Below are 23,917 nucleotides of genomic sequence, written 5' to 3' on the forward strand. Positions count from 1 at the left end.
TGCTTATGCTTAGATATAATTCCACTTTCAGGAATTTAAACTATAGATATAGTTGCAAATGCAAAATAGATGAACAAGGATTTTTTTTAGAGCATTGTTTTTGTTTGTAATGTCCAACAAATAAGGGACTGGTTAAACAAAATAAAAATACACACAGTTGGATACTGTATAGCTATCAAAAAAGAATAAGGCAGCTCTGTGTGTACTGATGCGGGATGAACTTGAGGCAAGTTAGGCAAAAAAATAAAAGGGCAAAATGGGACAGCATGCTATTGCTGGTGTAGTTATAAACATATGCATAGACATAGATTCATACATGCTCATATGTGCACAGGCCAGCTCTGAAATAGTTCTTACAATTGTCTCCAAGGCCTAAAATAATCCAGCCTGCCCCTTGGCACCTTATTGCGACCCCTCTGACTCATCTTTCTCCCCCTCGCTCCGCTCCACCGTAATTGGCCACCTTGCTTTTCTGGAACACTCCAGACACCCGCCCACCTTAGGTTTAGCAATAGCTGTCAGGAGCGCTGTGGTCCCAGATGTCCATGGGGCTTACTTCTTCCCCTCCTTCAAGCCTTTGCTCAAATCTTCCCTTTGCAGTGAGGCTTACACGGACTATCCTAATAAACCAGCATCCTTTGCCCTTTATTTCCTCTTACCTCCTCTACTTTTTCTTTTTTCCACAGTACTAATCGCCCTCTAACATTCTATCATTCTGTGTGCATAGGTACCACGTTTACAGTTTACGGTCTGTTTCCTATCAGTAGAATGTAACTTTACAAAGGGTAGGGGTCTTCGTTTTGTTCAGTGATGTAGACCAAGCATGAACACCTAGCAGGTGCTGGATAAATATTTGCTAACTAATGGAATGGAAAGATACACAAGGAACTGGTAACAGTTGTTACCCTCAAGAAGAACTGAGGTCTTGGAGGGAAGGATGCACACTCTTGTGTACTTTGTGCCATGTGTCTGTATTAACTGGTAAAAATTTAATGAAAATTTTTAGCTCTACCAACAGTAGAAAGAGGAAAAGTGACAATCTGGACTCAGCTCCTTCATTTGACATATGATGGTCCAGATGCAGAGCTATTAGGTAGGTTGCCCAAGGTTACACAGCCGGGATTTAAATCTACATCTCTGAACTCCAGAACACTAGCTCTTAGACAGTATGCCACAGAGCCTCCTGGTCTGGGGCTCTAATCAGCCCATCTAATGTAGTGTGATGGAAATGCTAAACTGAGGTGTTTCAAAGGGGATGGTTTCCACCTGGCTGACACTTCCCATAACAATGAACTTCAGGGAATGGTCTCAGTTCTTCTGGTATATGAGATTTTGGCTGTATTGTGTGTGGCTTGACATAAATGGGAATAAGGGGCTTGGGGAATTTTTATGAGAACTTCATGGTCCAAACAAAGTTTAATTTCAGTCTCCTGGGAGTTGGAAGCACAATTCTCCTGAATCCTGCATAGCCAGATATTTCTTCTTTCAAAGCAGTCAAAAGGTCTGGATGAGTTGCTGGGTGTGTGGGGGTGAGGGAGGGGTCTGAGGGCACTTGGCCTGGTCAGAGAGTAATGGGAGTATTCCCAGGAACTATCAAAGGCTGGCTGCTGGGCTTCCCGGACAGGGAGGCCTGATGGGAGACCTTCTGGGCCCGGACAAGGTGGTGGACCCGCCGCCGCTGCTGCAGCCAGTACAGCATCTCTACTTTGTCACGTTTCATCTTGTCCAGGTACCGCCGCCCCTTGAAGGTCACTGGCTCCCCAAAGATTAACTCAATCTCCTCCAGGAGGGGAATCAAAGGAGCCTCCACCAGATTGAGCTTCCTGTGTAGATGACTGCGGATCTGATTCTCCTCCAGGAAGCGACTCAGGCCCATGTCAGTCTTTTGGAAGAAGCGGTTAGGGTCAGAGGCTTGTCGCTCAAACCACTCTAGTCTCCCCAGCATTATCTCTCGCAGCTGAATGGGCTGCAAGGCCCGCTCCCAGGCACTCACCAAGAAAGGTAGCTGCCTCAGATGGGCATTGGAGCTGTACTTGATGGCCATGTCCAGCCGGTCCTTGTTGGGGACCTCAAGCATGGACCACAGCCGCTCCAGACGCTTCTGCAGGCTCAGGATTTTGTGAGATTCTTCCAGGAGGTGGCTCCTCTTAGTTCCTAGCCTGTGTCCCAGCACCGTGTTCCAATCCCACTCTCCTGGCACAAAGTCTGGCTCATCGTCTTCTAGCAAGGGAGGTGGGCGCTGAATCTTTAGGGACTCTCTGACAGGGGCCACGATCTCCACAGGCACCTCCTCTTCATACATTTGGAAGATGACATGGAGGAAATCTGTCTCCTGGTTGATGAGGTACTTGAAGTAGTCACCCACAGACAAAGTGGTTTCCCACCAGTTCATCCATGAGGTCTTCTTAGGCCGCCTCTCCCAGCTTTTGCTTCCTTGGGATGATGTGAGGGAGGACATCCTATCAGGGTTGGACTGTAAAGGGTTTTCTCTCTGGAAATAAAGTCCAGCCAGCTTGGGGTTGATGATACGATGCTGTTTTTCTTGACATAGAAAGGCTGAGGACAGGAAGGTCGACCAGTCTTTATCGGCTGCAGGCTCAACCAGGGGTCCCTGGTCAAAAGAGAAGTGCTTATTAGAGACATGGCTCATTAGCTCCTTGTAGACCTCCTGGATGTTACTGCCAACAGAGCGATCAATATCCATTTCCTTAATGAGTTTGGGTTCTAGTTCACCAGTCAGGTGGTTGTATAGAACTCCAGCCCCCTCGACATGAAAGGAGTCCAAAAAATTTCTCTCTGAGACCTGCACAGCAGCTGTCTGGACCACGACCTTATTTCTTAGCTTCAGAGGAACTGTCACTGGCTGTGGCTGAAGTGGAGGGCATCTGGGGGGCTGGAGGTCCCACTGCCCAGCAGCTTCACTCTCCTCGAGGTCCTTCAACATTCTCTGTAGCTCTTCCATGTGATGTGCTGTAGCTGGGTGGTGGGTCAGGGCCGCCAGGAGCAGGGGCAGGCCTGAGTCCAGCGGTGAGTAGCGAGTGCACTCCAGTTTCATGTTCTTCATCATCTGCTTCAGGTCTTCAGCCACTGTGTCCCTTGCCAACTCTGGTTTGCTCTCTGCAACCAGGACCAGTGGGGTTAAGGGGCGTGGAGAGAGCGGAGGAAGGCCCAACTCATCTTCGAGCTTCCAGCCCTCACGCAGAGAGGGCATGGACTGGCCTCTCCGGAGCTGGGAGTAGAGGGGCAAGTGGGAGGAGGAAGGAGCCGGGCTAGCGGGAGTCACAGAGTACGTAGGCTGTGCCGCAATCTGTGAATTGAAGTTGCTTTCTCTCTTCTGCATGGAGGGCAGCCAGCGGAGAAGCTTTTTCTTCTTCAGCTGGGGAATGGACTTCAGTTCCTTCACTGGATCCAGTTCAGACTCATCGACAAAATCTCTAGGGCGGCTGAGTTGGATGAGGTAGTTCAGATTGAGGTTGAAATATGGCACTTGGGCGAAGCCAGTGCTGTGATGCCACGGGATAGGGCAGAGCTTGAAAGCCCCAGCGGGGCCGACGGGGCGCAGCCTGGGCACGCAGGCTTGGGCCTGCTCTAGGGCGCGGAAGTCAGCAAGCAGGCTACGGTAGACCTCGGGGCTGGTGAGGAGGACTGTGCAGTCCCTGGCGAGGCGGGCGGCCAACCGGGTGAGAGTGGCTGATTCAGTGAAGACACCTGCGGCGGTCGACATGATCTTCTGAAGGTGCAGATAGCGTATGAAGAGCTGCTCGCTGCTGAGCAGCATATAGACCTGGAGCCGCTTCCGCAGCCTCAGATTGTTCAAGTGGCTCAGACTAGGTTCGGTGGGAGGCTCCTGCCAGCTGCACTTTAGCTCATCCAGAATGACTTGGGTGAAACGGAGTCGCACCTCGGAAGGCGCGCGCGCCTCCAGCCCGCTGCTGGCCAGCCGTTCAGCTACCTGGCGGCAGAGCGACTCCACCGTCAGCCGTGAGACCGGCTGGGGCAGCAGCATCGGGACCTCCTGCGGGAGGTGCTTCTGCGACTCTGTGCCCGTCGCCCTGCCGGGGAAGAGCGACAGCGGACGCAGCAATCGGTGGTAAAACCGCTGGAGCTCGGGCTCGGGTTTATAGGGCTCCATCTTAGCTCTGACAGCGCTGGCGGCTTCGGCGTTGGGAAGAGTAGGCAAAGTGGTTACTAAGGCAACGACTGTCCGGATGGCCCAAGTGCGCTTGCGCGGCCCGTGACCGCCGCCGCGTGGATGTTGAAGGGAGTGGCAGGGCCTTGCATGCGCGCGCACCAGGAGGCGGGGCAAGGAGTGGCTTCCCAGGCTCTGCCTCTCCGCGACGCTACTCGGGATTGGAGCTTAAGGACCCTTACAGTTCGGGTCCTCCGGCTGGTGTCTGGGTTCAGGATGGCATCGGACTCAGAGGACCGCGGGACTGCCTGCACGGTGAGGGTCGAGGCCTCGAGTGGGAGCCTTGCACGGCAGAGAACCTCGGCCCCTGGGGTGATCTCTAACTCGGGAATGGGGGAGGGAGCGGGCACCCAGGTAGAGGCCTGGGGCCGGGGCTTAACACTGGAATGTGAGAGTAGCAGGGCCCTTGGCGTTAATTTTGGGAGGTGTTGGTCCTGGAGTGATCTTGAGTGATAAGGAAGAAGGCGCTTGAGAAGGAGTCACGTGGGGCGTTACTCCATGCCGTTGGCGGTGGTCGTGGGGGTGGGTAGTGAAACAGGATCACGCTGGAAGGTTCTCGAGCTCTTATCGACCCGTCCCTGCCTCCCTTACAGCTGGAGTTCGCGGTGCAGATGACCTGTCAGAGCTGCGTGGACGCGGTGCGCACGTCCCTGCAAGGGATAGCAGGTAAGAGCCAGAAGAACTTTTATGCTCACAGTCCGGATGCCTCTGGGAGTGGAGTGTTCTGAGCAAAGCTTTCCGAGGATGTTGGGCTCTCTGCCTCCTGTAAAACATTCTTGCTGGAAGAGCAGCTGGACTTCTGTTGGACATAGGGCAGTTTTTCCCCCTCAGCATGTTTCTTAGAAACCAGATAAAGACTTCTGGTGACTCTACGTTTTCTGGTCTGGGTATCTGGCTTTCTCATGGGTTGGCTGGGAAACTAGCTTCTCAGAATGCAGAGAGGGAGAGAGAGAAAGAGAGAGATTGATTGATTAGGGGATTTGCCCTCTGCAGGAGGCCTGGGATTTGGGGAGGAGGGTTCTGCTCTCCTCCTTGGGGTTAAGTGGAAGGACCTCCTAGCCCAAGGCTGACTTCCTTGAACCCTTATCACTTACCCTAGAGTTCCCTATGGCCTAATCTTATCTTCCTCACTGGGCTCTGAGCTAAGACAAGTGCTGGCCTGGCCACACTCTGCACCAGCTGAACGAAACTGCTGCTCTGCTGGGGAGCCAGCCTTCTTGGTTCAGACTCAGGTGAAGAGTTCTGGAAGTGCATAGTTATAAGGGGCTTCCCCCGGGGGCCCTCCACACTTGAGGTGCAGAGAAGCAGCTCTTCATACACCCAGAGCAGGAACCCACCTGTGCCAAAGCCAGGCCATCAGAAAGTCTTGTGTGCTATGTATCTACACCCCTCCTTTTCCGTACTTTGGTTTTCACATCAATCCAAGCCACCTCAGAACTCCCCGACCCACACAAGAACCTCATCTGTGGGCTCTCTGTTGTCTCTGTTGCTCTCTCCCGTAGCTTTTTCACATAAAAGCTAGAGTGATTTTTGAAATCATACATCAGATATTGTCATTGCCTTGCTTAAACTCCTCTAAAAGTCGTGTTTAAGAGCTTCCCAGGGGCCAGGCACTGTTCTCAGTGCTGTATGTGAGATAATAAATCCATTTAGGTCTTCAGTAGCCCCCCTAGGTAGGTAGTATTATTATCTCCATTTGCAGATGAAGAAACTGAAAAGAAAACTCAACAGAAAAGTTGAGTAAGTTGTCTAAGGCCACAGAGCTAGTATGTGGCAGACTCAGGATTTCAACTCTGGAGCCCACACCCTCAACCACTGTACTCTGTGCCATCTCCCAAAGGCCTCCCATTGCATTAAAATTAAATTCCAGATTCCTTCCTGTTGCTTGCAGGGCTTTGCTTCACTGGTCTCCACTTTCAACTTCATATCTTACTATTTTCTTCTCTCCAACTCCAGCCACTCTGGTCTTTCTCTTAGAGCACATAGATGTCGTTCCTGCCTCAGGGCGTTTGCCCAGACTGTTCCTTCTGCTGGAATGCTCCTTCCTGACTACATTCAGGCCTTTGCTTAAAGGCATAGAGAGACCTTTCTTGACCAGCTGGTTGAAGTGGCTGCCCCCCACCTCCACTTCGTTGTTCCCTAATATCTGTTTCATTGATCACACTTTTAACTTTCTGAATCTCCCTGTGCATGTAATTGATATGTCTGTATTCCTGCACTGGAACACATGCTGCGTTATGGGACAGAGACATCACCTGACTTGTTCCCTGCTCTATCCCTACTGCCTGTAACTTGGTGCGTGATAGGTGCTTAGTGTACATTTGTTAAATGAATGAATTGGCAAGTGAATCCCTTGCACTGCATGCTTGTTTGAGCCCTGGGAGGCTCAGAAAATCAATCCTTTGGGACCCAGTCCTACTTCCTGTGGGACAAGGGGACCAAGCATCAGCTTTGGGGTTGGGCGGGCTGCCCTCTGAGCTTTTTTGACCTCAAGCCAGTTGTGTAACCTCCAGCCTCATTTCCTCACCTGCCAGAGGAAGACGGCATCACTGTCCTGATGTGCACACAGCTCCCGACATTCCCCAGAGGCTCAGGCCACAAGAGTTCTCTGCCATCCTCCCTACACCCCCTTTGCATCCAGAGGTACCTCTAGTTGGACCCTGAGCCCCAAGGCCTCAGGCTACCAGGTGGCCGAGGATGAGATGTTGTGTGAAGTGGCAGGCAGGCTGGTTATTTGGGGGGTTTTCTTCTTCCAGAATTGCCCTGTACCTGCCAGGGAGGAGATGGGTGTGTCTGCCTGATCTCTGTTTACAGATTCTGCCCCTCCCCCTCGGTGTCACTGATGCTGCAGGGGACCTGAAGAAGCAATCCCATGAGACCTCGTGTAACCACAGGCCAAATGCTCCTGTCTCTCAGGTGCTATCTCATCCCAGTAGCATTTCCCAGTTGGAAGGAATCTGAACAGCTGAGGTTCCTTGTCTGTACCCCGGAGCTTGTTATTCCCTTCTCTGCCTGATGGTTAATCCAGGCATAGTCTGGGTTATCTCTCCTCCTGTGAGCTCCGTGAAGACTAGGACCAGTGCTTTTCCTGACCCTGGTCTCCTCCATGCCCAGCATACATTTGTTCAAAGAATATGGAGGAGGGAAACCAAGGATGAAGGGGGCACCAACAGTCAGTGTAGCCTTCAGCTCCCAGAGTTCTAGCTCAACAGAGAGAAATGCTTCATTCAACCTGTGTCTTCTGGGCTGCCCGTGACTCCCGGCTCCCGTGGGCTCTACCCCCACAGAGCAACAAATACACACACAGAACAGAATGGTTGTAAGTCCAACAGGTGAGCTCAGCATTCAGCGTTCCCAACCCATCTGTGCTCTGGCTAAGGAGTCAAGAATTCTCTTAGAAGGCTTAGGAGCCTTGAATACCTGAATGGAAGAGAAGCCCCTCTCATCCTTCTTTGACATATGCTCAAAGCTGAGCATATGTCAGAATCATCCTGCAGGCTGTGTACACACCACGGTGACTTCAGGGATTTGGAGGGCAGTTGAAGCACAGTGAGTTTTGAAGCTGACCCTTGTGGACCACACAGAGCTCCTGCCCACACAGAGGATTCTAAGCAGTGCAGTGTGAGTCACATGGGGAAAGAGGAGCTGCTACAGGAGGACCAAGGAGGGGTCTCTAGCCCATCCTGGGGGCTGGGAGCTTCTTCTCGAGGTGAGCAGTGCGCAGGCGGAGTCCTCGGGCTCTGGAGCTCGGCTGCCTAGGACTCCCAGTCCTACAGTTTACTACACTGTGACTTTGAAGAAGTTTCTTAATGTCTGTGTCTCATCTTTCTCACCTGTGATGTGGGGATAATTTCACAATTACTTGAGTTAATACAGGTAAAGTACAAAAAAGTCCACAGTGCATGCTCAGTAAATGTTAGCTTTCATGATGATAATAATAGCTCCCTCTTTGTTAAGCATGTGCCAGCTTTATTGAGATGTAATTCATATATCATCCATTCACAATTCATCCATTAAAGTATACAATCTAATGGTTTTTAGTATAGTCACAGAGTTGCACAACCATTACCACTCTCACTTTTATACTTCATCACCTCTTGAAGAAATTGTACCCCTCCGCTATCACCCTCCTGGCCCCCTACCCCCATCTACTTTCTGTCTCTATAGATTTACCTATTCTGAACATTTCACCCAGAATGGCATCATCTAATATGTGGTCTTTGTGACTGACTTTCACTGAACGTAATGTTTTCAGGGTTCATCCATGTTGTACCCTGGGTCAGTGTTTCATTCCTTTTTATGACTGAATAGTATTTCATTGTATGGATACACATTTTGTTTATCCATTCATCATTTGTTGGGCTTCTGGGTTGTTTTCACCTTTTGACCATCATGAATAATGTGGCTATTGATAGCCCACTTTTATAAAAAGATTTTTAAAAGAATCATCTATGTTTCATAAGTTATAGATGACATTTGGCACAAAATAAGGACTCACAAGAATCCTGGGGGCAAAATGGCATTATCCCCACTTTATAAAGAAACAAACTCAGGGAGGTTAAAGGCCTTACTCAGTGAGAGGGCAGCCTCTGAGCTTGCCTCCAGCCATGGGCAGGTTGCTGAAGATCTGTTTCTTTCTTCCCTGCTCCCAGAACAGGGGTGCCAGCCCCCTCCTGCCCTCTGCCCTCTCCTGCCCTCTACCCTCTCTGTTCTCTCAGGTGTCCAGAGTGTGGAGGTGCAGTTGGAGAACCAGATGGTCCTGGTGCAGACCACCCTGCCCAGCCACGAGGTGCAGGCCCTTCTAGAAGGCACTGGGCGGCAGGCGGTACTCAAGGGCATGGGCAGTGGCCTGTTGCGTGAGTAACCACTGTGACCTTGGCCTTGGCCTCTCTGGGGGGGAGGTGTGCTGGGTGTGGTACAGACCTAACCATGGGATTTAGGGGCTTTGGGTTGGAGTGGCTTTGGAGACTGTGTGAGAGTTATGGGGGGCTCTGCATGGCCTTTCCAAGCTGATGAAGGGGTGGGGCTGGCTGAGATAGTGAGCCAGTCCTGGTGTCTAATGCCTTACAGAGAATCTGGGGGCAGCAGTGGCCATTCTGGGGGGGCCAGGCCCTGTGCAGGGAGTGGTGCGCTTCCTGCAGCTGACCCCTGAGTGCTGCCTCATCGAGGGGACCATTGACGGCCTGAAGCCTGGGCTGCACGGACTCCACGTCCATCAGTTCGGGGACCTCACAAGGAACTGCAACAGGTCAGTCCTCGTGCCATGCCTCGTAGCATCATCATCGCCCCAGCTGTGCACCCACGCTGTGCAGGGGGCTGTATTCAGCCCTTTACAGACATCTTCACTTTTGGTCCTCATGAGCACCCTGGGAGGCATATACACACAGGCTTGGTCTACAGATGAGGAAACTGAGATTCAAAGAGGTTAAAGTGGCTGTCAAAGGCCCTAGAGCATGTAAATAGGAGAGTGGGGATTTGAGCCAAAATCTGACCTTGACGCTTCCGCTTGTAGCCACCTTACTGACTTGGAGACGGAAGGTGACTCCTGGACACGGGAGGGTCAGTTCTCCGTGTCGTGGTGTTTGTCATGCTGTGCTGCAATTAGTCCTTTACTCATCTGTGTCTCCCCAGGCAGCTTATTGAGGGCAGGTCCCACATCCAATTCTTCTTAGTGTCCTCAACCAAGAGCCTGGCACAGAGTGGGCCTGTTTGTTGAGTGAGTAAGTGAATGAGTGAATGAATGAATAAAACAAATGTAGTTAAAGTAAGAGGATGGATCACCCGGCCTGTGAACTGTTGTTTCACTACCCACCTGCTATCTTTTCTTCTCAGCTGTGGGGACCACTTTAACCCTGATGGAATGTCTCACGGGGGCCCCCAGGACTCTGACCGGGTAAGTGTTCATCTGGGCGAGGCTTGGGCTGAGAGAGACACCCAAGGTCTCCAAGGCAGGGCACGCAGCTCTTGGGGCCTGAGAGTGGCATCCTTTTTTTGTTGGGGTCTTTTCCCCTCACTGTATTTTGTTCAGTTTAGAAACATTTATTGACACTTTCTGTGTTTAAGGCCTGCCCCCTATGACTCAGTCTGGTGAGGAAGACCCCTGAGGACTCCGCAGTTACAATGCGGGGAGGTGACCTTTGCAGGAGCCTGTGGGAGGCCCTGGGAGCCCAGAGCAAGCACCTGCTCCAGCCCATGGGGTGCAGGCAGTGAGAGGAGGCTTCCTGGAGGAGCTGGTGGTGTGGGAGTTAAAGGTTTTACCTAAACTAAAAAGGCCGTCCCGATGCTGCAGCTCCTGGCCCGCAAGTTTCATTTCACACCAGAGAATCGTTTTCCCATCAGCAGTGAGTCACGCGCTGCCTTCATGGTTTTTGCCTTATCGGAGTACTACTTGTTCTGTTAGTTACTCATTGTTTTGATTTAGTGGGGAGGGTAGAGCTCAGTGGTAGAGAGTCAGAGTGTGTGCTTAGCATGCGTGAGGTCCTGGATTCAATCCCTAGTATCTCCATTAAAAACTAACTAAATAAATAGACTTAATTACCGCCCCCTCTGCCAAAAAAAAAAGTTTTGATTTAAATTGACTCATATTTTTTCCTTAGGTAAATTTAGCTGCTTTATTTTTAATGTTTTAATCCTTCACAGGAGGCTTCAAACATGTTCTAAAATAGAGAAACTAGAGTCCCAAACCCCCCTGTTCCTGTCACTCGGCTGTAACAGTTACCAACTTGTGGCCAGTCTTGTTTCATCTACACCCCTGGCCCTTCTCCACCATAACTTTGAAGAAAATCAAGACATCGTTTCGTGTAATTAAGGTAGATTTGTTTTTAACAAGAAACTTGATATTGCCCCAGAGAATGGAAAACCAGCACTTCTAGCCAGAAGAGGAGGCTCACTGTAAAAATAAATCAATGCAGGCCTAAAAAGTGCAATTAGAGTCCTGCCAGGGACTGAGGACTGCTTTATCTTTGTTAAGGTGATTAGCAGGTGTTAGGGGGCTTTAAAGACATGTTAATGCCAAACTGGAACTTTGTCCTGGATGTCACCCCAGGAGGACTGCCTTCTCTGCCGGTGGTGGGACGCTTCCTAAGCCCAGTCCACAAACACCCAACTCCATCTCCTCCGCTTCCTGGGGAGCGAGTTCCCCCTCCCTGGGGATTCAGCAGCCTGGGCAAACAAATGAAAACACGGTGTGTGTTTCTTAGTTGACGTAACTGATCTTTTGTTTTCTTGAATTTTGGCAGCGCTGTCACATTTCTAACAGTCAAAAGTTTCTTCTTCTCACGCCCCACCCCGCCCCGCCCCCTGGAAAGCTGGGGAAGCCTTTCTGTCGGGTGCAGTGCCCAGCGCCATGCTTGCACTGGGTGTGTCAGTTAGCTATGGCTGAGAATCAAATACTTCAAACTTGAGGGTTTCAAACAACAAGTATTGTCATATTACAGTTTCTCTGGGGCAGGGATCCGGGCGCAGCTTAGCTGGGGGCCCCTGGCTTATGGTTTCTCAAGGCTTGACATGGGAGGATCTGCTTCCACACTCGCTCATGTTGCTGTTGGCAGGCCCCAGGTCCCCCTGGCTGTTGGCCAGAGACATCCGTCCTTTGTCCCTGTGGGCCTCTCCCTAGGGGCAGCACACAGTGCAGTAGCTGGTGTCCCTCAGAGCAAGTGAAGGGGGGTGGTTGTCCTAGACCAAAGCCACACCCCTTTTTTATGTTCAGTGTTTTTTGTGGGAGGTCATTAGGTCTATTTATTTGTTTATTACTCAGGATTTTTTTTTTTGGCAGAGGTATTGGGGATTGAACCCAGGACCTCGTACATGCTAAGCATGTGCTCTACCATTTGAGCTGTACCCTACCCACAAAGCGACACTCTTGTTGGAACCTAATCTTGGAGGTGATGCCAGGTCCGGCTGTCAGTGGTAGAGCACACAAGAGTGTGAATCCAGAGGTGCATCCTGGAGGCTGTCTTCCTCATTGAGCCTTGAAAGGTGCTGAGCAGGAATTAGGCAGGTGGAGACGGAGAGGGAATGGCAGCCTCAGCGGGACACTGCACAGACAAAGCCCTGGAGGCATGAACCAGCAAGAAGGAAGTCTTGGAACTGGCAGCCCTATGCCTCTTTGGAGGTGGAGTTTCTGAAGAGCAAGAGGCTGCCTTGTGATTTGTGCCTTGGCGTGGGCCCATCTTGGGACAGGGCATCAAAGGGGCTGGAGCCAGCTGCTCTGTTGTCCCCAAGCCCTTGATATAGGCAGAGGAAGACTCGAGCAAGAGCTGTGTGTTTGAGCCGCCATGATGACTGGTACATCCTTTTGGATTTCAGCATCTGGTTTTGCCTAGATGGAAGTGAATTCAGTGTGAGAATTTACTTCCAAGCCTGGTTGTCCCTTTGCATATCTCCTAGCTGGTTTCTAAGCTTCCTTCCCTTCTCTCCTCATCCTTTCTCTTCATACACCGTATTAGAGGGATTCCTCCAAAGCGTGGGGTAACCATGTCATAACCCTTCATGGCTCCCCAGTGCCCAAGGGTATGGACGCTGCCCAGCTGCTTGTTGTGACATTCAGTGCCACCTGCTCATTTCCACCCACCCGTGCACAGGGGAGGGACTAGAAAAGCTGCCTCTCCCGACCTCCTGCTGCAGCTCATGCCCCCGGAGCATCACACCAGCCATTTGCTCCCTCCCAGTCCTGGAAACGCCTCCCTCTCCTTTATCTTCCTACCACAAAAGTCCCCAACACTAGGCGGAACAGAGAGTGTCAGGTGTGAGCAGCAGATGTCCCTCTGGAACACAAGATAAAGCGAGAAGGGACTCTTCTTGCTACTTGCTTGGCAGCCCCAGCACATGGTGACATGCTTTGTGACCGACGTTTCCAGCAAGACCTTGTGTACCAGGCACAAAGGCACAGACTCCTGCCCAAAGTGTCAGGTCTGGGGACAGACGTGGGTCTCTGTGACTCATCAGTAGGGTCTTGTCACCAGAAAACACTCTCAGTGTTGTACTAGCCCTGTGTTTTGTAATCATTAGTTGGTTCCACATCTGGCTCCCCGCCATGCTCCAAACCCCTTGAGGGTGGTTGACCGCGTCTGCACCCCCGCCCCGCCTGGCAGAGGGTATCTGACATGGGAGGTGCTCAGTTGCTGTGTTATGACACTTTTATTACCTCCAAGGGAAGAGGTGGCAGAGCCAGGTCTTGAGGGCAGGAGACACCCTTTGTCCCCTGTGTTTCTTCTCTGTTCCTGGAGGCTGGGTGTCAGGGGAAGGATGCTAGCTGCCTCTGACGGTCAGGAAGCCAAGCTTGGCCAAGTTAAGCCCAGGGGAATTGCAGCCTGTCGGGTGCTCACAGAGTCATCAGGAAGCTGGAGAACTGGGCTTCTAAAGAAACAGGAATCGGGCTAGATTGTGAGGCTGGGATGCAGACTGGGCAACAGCCTCATAGGAGAAGCAGTCCGGTCTAGTGGGCATGACTTCCCACGAAGGCGCTCACTGGCTCTTTTCAACATGCTGTCGTTCTGCCCGGGATCTTAGTTCCAGGGTGGGAAAGTCCAGTTGCCTTCCTCGTGTCCTGGGCTGTCCCTTCATCCTGCCAGACTGTACCACAGGAGGACACAGGTACTTTGGGGAAGGGAGATCAGATTCTGAGAAGCCAGAAGTCAGCAGCTATGCCCCCATGTGCTCCCCCCCTCCCCGGGCCTCATTGCAGCACCGTGGAGACCTGGGGAACGTCCAGGCGGATGCTGATGGCCGAGCTGTCTTCAGAATAGAGGATGAGAAGCTGAAGGTGAGGTGGAAAATAAGGTGGGGGCCCTTTCTAACAGGTCCACTGTCTGAGGCTGTTGTCTCCCCTCTAGGTGTGGGATGTGATTGGCCGAAGCCTGGTCATTGATGAGGGAGAAGATGACCTGGGCCGGGGCGGCCACCCCCTATCCAAAGTCACAGGGAACTCTGGAGAGAGGTAGGTACTGTGCCATCAGCATGCGCAGAGGCCTGGAGGGGCTCTGGCAGGTGCTCACTCTCAACCACATGCTCCTCCGCAGGTTGGCCTGTGGCATCATCGCTCGCTCATCCGGCCTTTTCCAGAACCCCAAGCAGATCTGCTCCTGCGATGGCCTCACCATCTGGGAGGAGCGAGGCCGGCCCATTGCAGGCAAAGGCCGAAAGGAGCCCACCCAGCCCCCCGCCCACCTCTGAGCACAGCCTCGGCCTGGGGTCTGTCACCATCCTCCCTGCTGAGTGCCGTCCACTCCAGAGGGAGGCCCTGCTCGCCCAGTCCTAGAAGAACTAGCAAGCAGGGTGTGTAGGGGCTGCCGTGATGTTCCCTTGGCAAATTAAAGTTTTATTTTAATATGTAACTTCGTGTTTTGTCCGTGTCCCCGTTTCCCCTAATGGGCTTGGTGAACACAGTGCCTCTGCCTCTGCCCTCCCTGTCAAGGGCCACCTCTTGGCTTTGAAGCCAAACAGAACCAGATTCAAATCCACACAGCTCCTGAGGGCCACGTCCTCCTCCTCAGGGTCACAGTGAAGGGCCACAGCAGACCTATTTCTGTTTGTGGCCTGTGCCTGTCCCCCTCCCTTCACTGTGGCCAATTTGGAACCAAAATGGACACCTGATCCATGCAGGGCCTTGCTTTCCCGGTGAAGTCAAAGCAGATCCAGCTTTAGTTTCTCCCTGTGGTTGAACCTGTAACGTGGGGATACGGGAACTGGGTGGCCCTCTTCTCCCTGCGTTATGGACTGAATATCAGAAAAGCCGATCTGCTGAGGAGGAGGAGTGAGGAGATGCACAAGGAGAACCTAAGAGTCACTGGAGGAGGCCAGATGCTCCAGAGTCCGCACTCAGCCTTCTCCAAGGCCTGGGAGTCAACAGACAGTCCTGTATGCTCCCAATGCATCACCACCCACTTAAAAAAAAAAATCAATCTGGCTTGAGTTGATTTCTTTACTCACAACTGAAAGACTTTTAATTAATCTAATAGGGTGCTTGGCACAGAGCCTGGCACTTGGTAAGGTAAGGAAACAGTGGCTGTGATCCTGAGGCTCCATGGGGTCCCTGGAGGCCAACCCCACCAAGCTCCCATCTCAGGGATGGTCGGTAGCCAGGAACTAGTGTGTGGGGCTGGGAATTCCAGGGCTCCCCACTCACCTGTTTTGCCCACCCCTACCCCAGACCATGCCTAGCTTGTCCATCCAGGACAAAGCTGCTCTTGTGACCTGATGGGCCGGCAGAGTATACACACTTTGCCCCTTACACTGCCGGCTTGGAACCACGTGGGTGGTTTTACAGTCGGTTGGCCTTGGCTTGGATGCTACTGGCTCTGCTCCATTCCCCAGGCCCTGCCCTTCTCCCCCTTCAGGCTACTGACTGCCTCCAGCCCTGCTCTTTCTTGCCAAACCTACACTAGTTGCTTTCCAGCTCCCCTTCGTTCCTGGGGAACCAAATCCTTTTAAACCTGGGGCGCAGGCTGTGTTTCTCCTACCTCAGAAGCTCAGAAGCATTGCAGGAACTCCTCTTGGACTCTGCCCACAGCCAAACCATGACCTCCACTTAACCTTCATTCTGGATTATAGCTGGATTTAACCCTTTTATGGCTAGACCACTCACCCTTCCCTACCACTCTGTTTCTGCTCTTAAAGGATCAATGTTCCCGTTAGCTTTTCTCTTTTCCAAACTCTTAGCTGTGTGGTTTTCAAAATTTACTTTTGAATCACAGAACTCTTTCAAACATCTTTAAGTGGAACTGCAGCCAAAGATGCTTCTGCCTGACTAAGGGCTTCCCAAAAGCCCTGGGCTCCAGGGAGCGCAGTTGGAAAATCTTTGCCAAATTCAAGCATTTTTGCATTATCTCTCAACTGCAACCGTGTCCATCACCACCTGTACTATCATTTATAAAATACTGTTCTTTAAATTAATTCACTTTTAAACTTACTTAAAAAGGAAAATTTAATCTTACTAGCTAATACCTATATGATGATGATTAAGTCTATTCTAAACACTTCACATGCCACAGTTCATTTAATCCCCATGAGAATACTACAAGGCAGGGAGGGAGGGGTTAGCTCAAGTGGTAGAGTGCATGCTTAGCATGCATGAGGTCCTGGGTTCAATCCTCAGTACTTCTTCTAAGAATAAATAAGTAAACCTAATTACCTCCCCCACCCCCGAATTCTGCGGTCAAATAAGGAAACAGGATATTGAAAGATTACAATAAAATAAATTTTAAAATTAAAAAAAATACTACAAGGTAGGTTTTATTACCATCTCATGTTATAGATGAGGAAAGTAAAGCACAGAGCAATTATGTAACCTGCCCAAGATCACACAGCTAGTAATGTGGCCAAGTCTAGATTCAGACCCAGGTGATCTGGCTCTAAGTCCATATTGGTTCTTATTGTAAAGCATAGAAAGCAAGAGTCATTTGTCATAAGCAGAAGTTTGCTAGAAAAAGAACATACATAGCTATTAATATAAAAATTGTTCCTCCACAAATTGCCCAAGATTGTAACTCCAGTGGCTTTTGCACGGCATTTCAGGAAACCCAGACACTGTCTTTGCACCCTGTCCTCTCAACTGCCACTTCTTCTCCATCCTCTGCCTTGGCTGCTTTCTCAGCTGCTGCCAGCACCCAGCCTCATAATCCATGTCTCGGGAACCTCCTGTCTCTTCTGCCCTCTTCTCCCTGGCTTTTCCCCTTCCAACATTCCAGTCTCGTTTCTGCCTGGGATTCCACACTGTGAATTTGTAGAGCTGTAAACATTTCAAGAAACTTCCTTTGTCCCAAGTGGGAGATCTCCCCAGCTGAATCCTGGTAGAGGAGCCCAGTTGGAGTCACTCTTCAGAGCCTTGTCAGAGCCTCTGCCTGGGACTCCTGGCCGCACGGGGAGGGGGGGTCCTTGGAAGAGGTGGGGCTGTTTCCAGAGGGGCCCGTGATGTGAAGGCGAGTGAAATTCTGGCTTTGAAAATTTTTCTCCGTTCTCCCTCTGTCTTCTCTAACTTTTCCACTACCAGTGGCTCTTAACTGGGGGGCCCTTGTGATCCCTGGACCAGCAGCTCCCCTGGAAATGTTCGAAATAGCAATTTCTGGGGATTCACTCCAGATTTACTGAACCAGAAACTCAGTGCGTAAAGTGGAGGAATCTGTTTTAAAAGCCGTCTAGGTGATTTTGAAGCACACTAAAGTTTGCAACTAATACAGTTACTATTCAATTTATTAAGGTAATACACTTAAAGCCTAGTTTTTAATTTTCACATAAATAATTTAAAAAATTTAACTGACACCTCAAGGACAATTGAAATGTCTCAGGTTGGTTTGCTTCTGCACTGAATGATTTTGGGTCCTATGCTCTTTGATTTCTTTGATTTTGACTTTGTCTTCTTAAAAATCAGTTTTTTTCTTAAAAAATTTTTCCTTAAGTCTTTAACTTTACAAGATTTATTGTTCTATGTAGAAATCTGGTAAAATAAGGGTTATTATCTTCACCTTTTCTTTGATAAACTCTTGTTAGATACATTAGCCTCCCTTCAATAATCATACCCATTTGCAACTTAAGTTCCCTCAAAATTTAAAAAATTTCCTTTGTATATTCAATATGTTTCATTTTCTTAAATACCACAGATTCCTGGCCTAAAGATAAAATTCCCAACATACTTCCTGGTAAATCTTATAAATACAGTGAAACTATTCTACTACTGTTTACAAACTTAAAAAAAATTGTTCATTTTAACCAAAAATTGCAACCTGAAAGTCAATTTTTATAACTGCTTTATTTTGACATTATTTTAGATTAACAAGAAAGTTGCAATGTAGATAAATCTTGAAAACATTAAGCTAAGTGAAAGAAGCCAGATGCAAGGGACATATATTTGTACTATTCCATTTATATGAAATGTCTTGAACAGACACATCCAGAGTCAGAAAGATTAGTGGTCACCAGGGTCTGGGGAAAGAGGAGAATGGGGAGGGACAGCTAATGAGTACAGGGTTTCTTTTGGCAGGTAATTAATTTAAATGTTCTGGAATTAAATAGTGGTGATGGTTGCACAACTGTGAATATACTAAAACCATTGCATTATACACTAAAGCGGTGAATTTTATGGTATATAAATCATATCTTAATATTAAAAAATCAAGGGGAGGGCATAGCTCAGTGGTACAGTGCATGCTTATCATGTACAAGGTCCTGGGTTCAATCCCCAGCACCTCTGTTAAAAATAAATAAAGCCTAATTACCGCCCCCCCAAAACAAACAACCAACCAAATGGAAGAGATTGAGAGGCTTTACAGTAAAAATTAATTAGCCCTCAATATTAGACAAGTCATTTACATAGGAAAAAAACAGTACTGTATTCTTCCCGCAGCTCCCCCTAAGGTTAACAATTTACGTAAGTATAGTGCAGTTATCACAGCCAGTTAATTAACACCCAGGAGATACTAGTAACTAGACTGAAGACTTTTTTCAAATGTTGCCAACGTTTCCACTGACTGCTTTCTGTTTGAGGATCTAATCCTGAGTGGCACATTGCTTTTAGCTGTTGTATCTCCCTGGCATCCTCCAATTTGTGTCCACTCCTCTCTTTCCTTGTCTTCACTCCCTCGTTTTGACACTTCTGATGAGCACTAGTCAGATACCTTGTCGAATGTCTTTTCAGCTTGAGTTTGTCTGGGTTTTCTTGTGATTAGGTTGAGGTGATGTATTTTTGGCTTGTTAACCACAGAAGTGAAGTTGTGCCTCCTCAGTACGTGGTGCTGACGGATCTCAGCATAGGTGTGATTTACTGTGGTCGTTTGGTTAAGGTGGTATCTTCTGAGTTCCTCCACTGTAATCTTAGGACTTTTCCCTTTGCAGTTAGTATCTTGGGAGCTACTTGGAGACAATTTAAAGATTCTGTTTTTCATCAAACTTTTGCCCACTGATTTTAGCATCTAAAACCAATTTATTTTTTCATTGTGGCAAATACACAAAATGTATTATTATAACCATTAAAAAAGTTTCTTGGAGGGCAGGTAGTTAGGATTTTATTTATTTATGAATTTATTTTGATGGAGGTACTGGGGAGTGAACCCAGGACCTCGTGCATGTTAAGCATGCATTCTACCACTGAGCTATACCCTCCCCCTCACTTTAACCATTTTTAAGTGTACAGTTCAGTGGCATAAAATACATTCACATTGTTGTACAACCATCACCACCATCCACCTCCAGAACTTTCTCATCTTCCCCAACTGAAACCCTGTCCCCATTAAACATTAACTCTCCATTCCCCCTTCCCCCAACCCCTAATGACCACCATTCTACTTTTTGTCTCTATGAATTTGACCACTCTAAGTACCACCTATAAGTAGAATCATACAGTCCTTGTACTTCAGTGATTAGCTTATAGAATCAATTTCTTAACTATATTTTTTAAATTAGAAAAACAAGACTGATCTGTCAGATTCTCTAATATGTCATTTCTTTAACATGATATGTACTTCAAATACCAAATATATTCAGATTTCTTCAAATATGACAAAAATCTACCTGTGAATTTCATTTAGTTTATCATGTTTAGTTTTAATTCTAAATCTTCCCAGGGATAAGATAAGTGACCCATTAAAGGAACATTTTTTTTCAGCTGCATAGGAGTTAGGATTATAGTCCTCAAGGCTGGGCAGTTTACCTCTGGGGCACATGCACCAACGGCAGTTCTTCTGGTGGCGTAACAAGTGTACCTGCTGGACCTCTTAAATTGTTCCTGTGATGACAGGGAACTCCAAGGACAAACTCTACAGACAACATTGACTTTAAAAACTATGATCCCTAAATTTAAATTAAGCCCGTAAAGTATATTTTGATAACCTCTTAACTTTATCACCACATTTAGGCAATAAAAATTGTGTAACCCGCCCCTACCTTGTCATTGTCTTCACTACTTGAGTAAATTAAAGACAAATAATCTATTAGAAGTTGGCTTTTCTTTTTCTTTCTTCCCCTTTTTCCCCTCTCATTTGCTCTATTGGCCACAATCCTAAAGCCATAATAATGACAAATCTGTTTCTGGCTCTGAAATGTGTTTACCACAGAGGACCATCTTTATATAATGGATGAGTTAGCTCCATGTGAGTGTCATCAAAGCCACATTATGTTCTATGTATGAGCACATTTAATAGTCATTCTTACTCATGCACATAGTTGGGAAAACCTAGTAGCCTTGAGCTGAGCTTTGGGTCCAGACCCTAGGTCTACTACTTTCTAGCTGTCTGACCTCAGGCAAGGCTCCTCTGTAAAATGGGGATTACAGTACACCAATCTCACAAGCCTAAAATCAAATAAGATTGTCCATGTAAAGAATAGCTCCTGGCAAAAAAAGAAAAAAAAAAGAAATCAGTGTTAACTATTATTATTTTATCATTCATTCATCCATCGTGTTAAGGATGAACAAATGACCATCTCAGGAATCTTTTCTGCTGCTTCTTAGCCAGCATAGGAGATGGTGTCTGTATAAATATAATTTCATATACAGTTGGCTCTATCTACAGATGTGGAACCTGTGGCTACCCGGCCAACCATATTGGGCCATTTAATACAGCAGCTTACATAAGAGCATTGGTGGATTTTGGTATTCACAAGAAGTCCTGGAACAAATCCCCCACAAATATATAGGGAAGATTGTAAGAATTTTCCTGTCTTTCTGATCACTTTGCTCCTGTGATTGTAAGGTCAGCAGAATGTAAATGTTTTTCAGTCTTTTCTCATGTATTAATGAGCCTAAAAGAGTTCTTTAAAAATTAAATGAAAAAAAATTTTTAAAGCACATTATACTGGAACAAAAAACAATGTTAAAATTTGTATGGAAACACAAAAGACCCCCAAATAGCCAAAACAATCTTGAAAAAGAAGAATGGAGCTGGGGAAATCATGCCCCCTGATTTCAGACTATACTACAAAGCTACAGTAATCAAAACAGTATGGTACTGGCACAAAAATAGACACATAAATCAATGGAACAGGATAGAAAGTCCAGAAATAAACCCACGTACTTATGGTCAGTTAATCTATGACAAAGGAGGCAAGAATATACAACAGAGAAAAGATAGTCTCTTCAATAAGTGGTCCTGGGAAAACTGGACAGCTTTGTGTAAAAGACTGAAATTAGAACATTCTTTAACTCCATGTACAAAAATAAACTCAAAATGGGTTAAAGATCTAAATGTAAGGCCAGATATCATTAAACTCCTAGAGGATAACATACAGAGAACACTCACAGACATAAATCACAGCAATATATTTTTTGAACCAGCTCCTGGAGTAATGGAAATAAAAGCAAAAATAAACAAAGGGGATCTAATTAAATTTAAAAACTTTCACACAGCTAAGGATACCATCAACAAAAAGAAAAGACAACCTATAGAATGGGAGAAAATATTTGCAAATGATGCAACTGACAAGGGACTAATTTCTAAAATATACCAACAGCTCATATGGCTTATTATCAAAAAAACAAGCAACCCAATCCAAAAATGGGCAGAAGACCTAAAAAAGTAATTTCCCAATGAAGACATACAAATACGCACATGAAAAAATGCTCAGCATTGCTAATTGTCAGAGAAATGCAGATCAAAACTACAATGAGATACCACCTCACACCAGCCAGAATGGCCATCATTGAAAAGTCTACAAATGATAGATACTGGAGAGGGTGTAGGGAAAAGGGAAGCCTTCTACACTGTTGGTGGGCATGTAGATTGGTGCAGCCACTATGGAGGACAGTATGGAAGTTCCTTAAAAAACTAAAAATAGACTACCAAGTGATCCAGTAATCCCACTCCTGGGCAGATACCTGGAGAAAAATAAAATGCAAAAAGACACATACACCCCAATGCTCATAGGAGCAATGTTTACAATAGCCAAGACATGGAAACAACCCAAATGTCCATTGACAGGTGACTGCATAAAGAAGATATGGTACATATATATATTGGAACACTACTCAGCCATAAAAAAGAATAAAACAATGCCATTTGCAGCAACATGGATGGACCTGAAGATCGTCATTGTAAGTGAAGTGGGCCAGAAAGAGAAAGAAAAATGACATATGTTATCTCTTATATGTGGAATCTAATAAAAAATTAAAAAATAAGGACACAAATGAACTACTTATTATTCATAACTTAGATGACTGATTTCTTGAATATGTGTAAGCACAATATGACTGTCCTTTATGATTGGATTATCACATTCTGGTGCTTCTTATTTTGTGGTTGGCTATATTCCTTGATAACTATGTAAGTTTAAAAAGCTAAAGCTCTAACCTGTTCTTAGAAACAATGATCAATACACATCTGTAAACTAAAAAATGTACAGTATAGTGTATATACATATTTACATGCGATATAATGTATATGTGCAGTCAAACTATAATAATTCTACCTAATAAAACTGAAAAAGGAAAAAAAAAAGAAAGGAAGGATATAATGGATTTAAAGGGCATGAATCTCCAAGAGTTAACGTTCAGGAATTAGAGATTGAGAGATAGATACTTTCATTCTCTGGCAACTGTAAGACTTTCTGGTTATATATTTTTAAAATATCATCAATAAAGTCTAAAGATAAAAGGAAAAAAAAGCTCATTGTATCCTGTAGATTTGATTTTACTTTTTCACTAGGCTGTTCAAAATTAAAATTAAAAATTTTTTATTTTTATTTTTACCTAAGTAATATACATACACAACTTAGAAAGTCAAATAGTACTACTAGGCTTATAACGAAAATGAGCAATTTCTGTCCCATATCTTCTCAAATCCACTTTCTAGAAGCAACAGATTTCAACTCCTTTGGCCATTTCTTCTGGGATTTACCTCCATATTTTTAGACAACGTGACTGTATTGCTTTTTCTTTTTCTTTTTTTAAGGTGTGAAACTGATTTTTTAAAGTTAAATTTTAAAACCTCTAAAATACAATTTTAAATGTTGCACTCCATTTACAGTTATTACAAAATATTGGTTGTATTCCCCATGTTGTTACAATACATCCTTGTAGCCTATCTTATGCCCAGTAGTTTGTACTTCTCACTGCCCCCCTCACCATTACTGGTAACCACTAGTTTGTTCTCTGTTTTTGTTTTTTTTTTGTCATCTTCACTAGTTTGTTTTCAGATTCCATGCATAAGTGGTATCATACAGTATTTGTTTTTCTCTGTCTGACTTAAAACTTAGCATAATGCCCTCCAAGTCCATCCATGTTGCTGCAAATGGCAAAAAATTGTTCTTTTTTATGGCTGAATAGTATTTCATCACACACACACACACACACACACACACACATATACATACACTTAAGTTGCTTCCATTTCTTGGGAATTATAAATAATGCTGCTATGAATGTTGGGGTACATGTATCTTTTTGAATTAGTGAGGGTTTTTTTGATATATACCCAGGAGTGGAATTGCTGGGTCATATGATAATTCCATTTTAAATTTGTTGAGAAACCTCCATACTGTTTTCCACAGTGGCTGCACCAATTTACATTTCCACCAACAGTGTGCGAGAGTTCCCTTTTCTCCACATTCTGGCCAAAATCTTTTATTTTTGTTCTTTTTGGTGATAGCCATTCTGGTAAGTGTGAGGTGATATCTCATTGTGGTTTTCATTTGCACTTCCCTGATGATTAATGAATCAGATCATTGCTAATCATCAGGGAAATGTTTTGCTTTTTCTTATTTGCAATTTTGATATCGCCTGTTGAATTCCATGTTCAGATGAATTCT

At 46.6% G+C, this 23,917-nt stretch overlaps 2 protein-coding genes and 1 long non-coding RNA gene across 3 annotated transcripts; 1 reads left to right on the top strand and 2 right to left on the bottom strand.

Moving 5' to 3' along the window:
• Nucleotides 1-1,397: 1,397 nt before the first annotated feature.
• CCDC87 (coiled-coil domain containing 87) lies at nucleotides 1,398-4,182 on the bottom strand. Its single transcript, XM_006210750.4, has one exon. The coding sequence runs from the start codon at nucleotides 4,130-4,132 to the stop codon at nucleotides 1,562-1,564; it is 2,571 nt and encodes an 856-aa protein (XP_006210812.2). The 5' UTR covers nucleotides 4,133-4,182; the 3' UTR covers nucleotides 1,398-1,561.
• A 102-nt stretch (nucleotides 4,183-4,284) lies between these two features.
• Nucleotides 4,285-14,523, top strand: CCS (copper chaperone for superoxide dismutase). The gene is made up of 8 exons (XM_006210675.4): nucleotides 4,285-4,444; nucleotides 4,783-4,855; nucleotides 8,908-9,045; nucleotides 9,260-9,437; nucleotides 10,022-10,082; nucleotides 13,875-13,952; nucleotides 14,023-14,126; nucleotides 14,209-14,523. Exons 1-8 carry the CDS (start codon nucleotides 4,406-4,408, stop codon nucleotides 14,360-14,362), a joined length of 825 nt encoding a protein of 274 aa, XP_006210737.2. The 5' UTR covers nucleotides 4,285-4,405; the 3' UTR covers nucleotides 14,363-14,523.
• Nucleotides 14,524-18,598: 4,075 nt separating this feature from the next.
• LOC140699078 (uncharacterized) lies at nucleotides 18,599-20,194 on the bottom strand. Its single transcript, XR_012077096.1, has 2 exons — nucleotides 20,063-20,194; nucleotides 18,599-19,030 (listed from the first exon to the last, which is right to left on the bottom strand). It is a non-coding gene; the product is annotated as an uncharacterized lncRNA (long non-coding RNA).
• Between the last annotated feature and the right edge of the window lie 3,723 nt (nucleotides 20,195-23,917).

This window comes from Vicugna pacos, chromosome 10 (genome assembly GCF_048564905.1).
Source record: "Vicugna pacos chromosome 10, VicPac4, whole genome shotgun sequence".
Classification (NCBI taxonomy): domain Eukaryota; kingdom Metazoa; phylum Chordata; class Mammalia; order Artiodactyla; family Camelidae; genus Vicugna; species Vicugna pacos.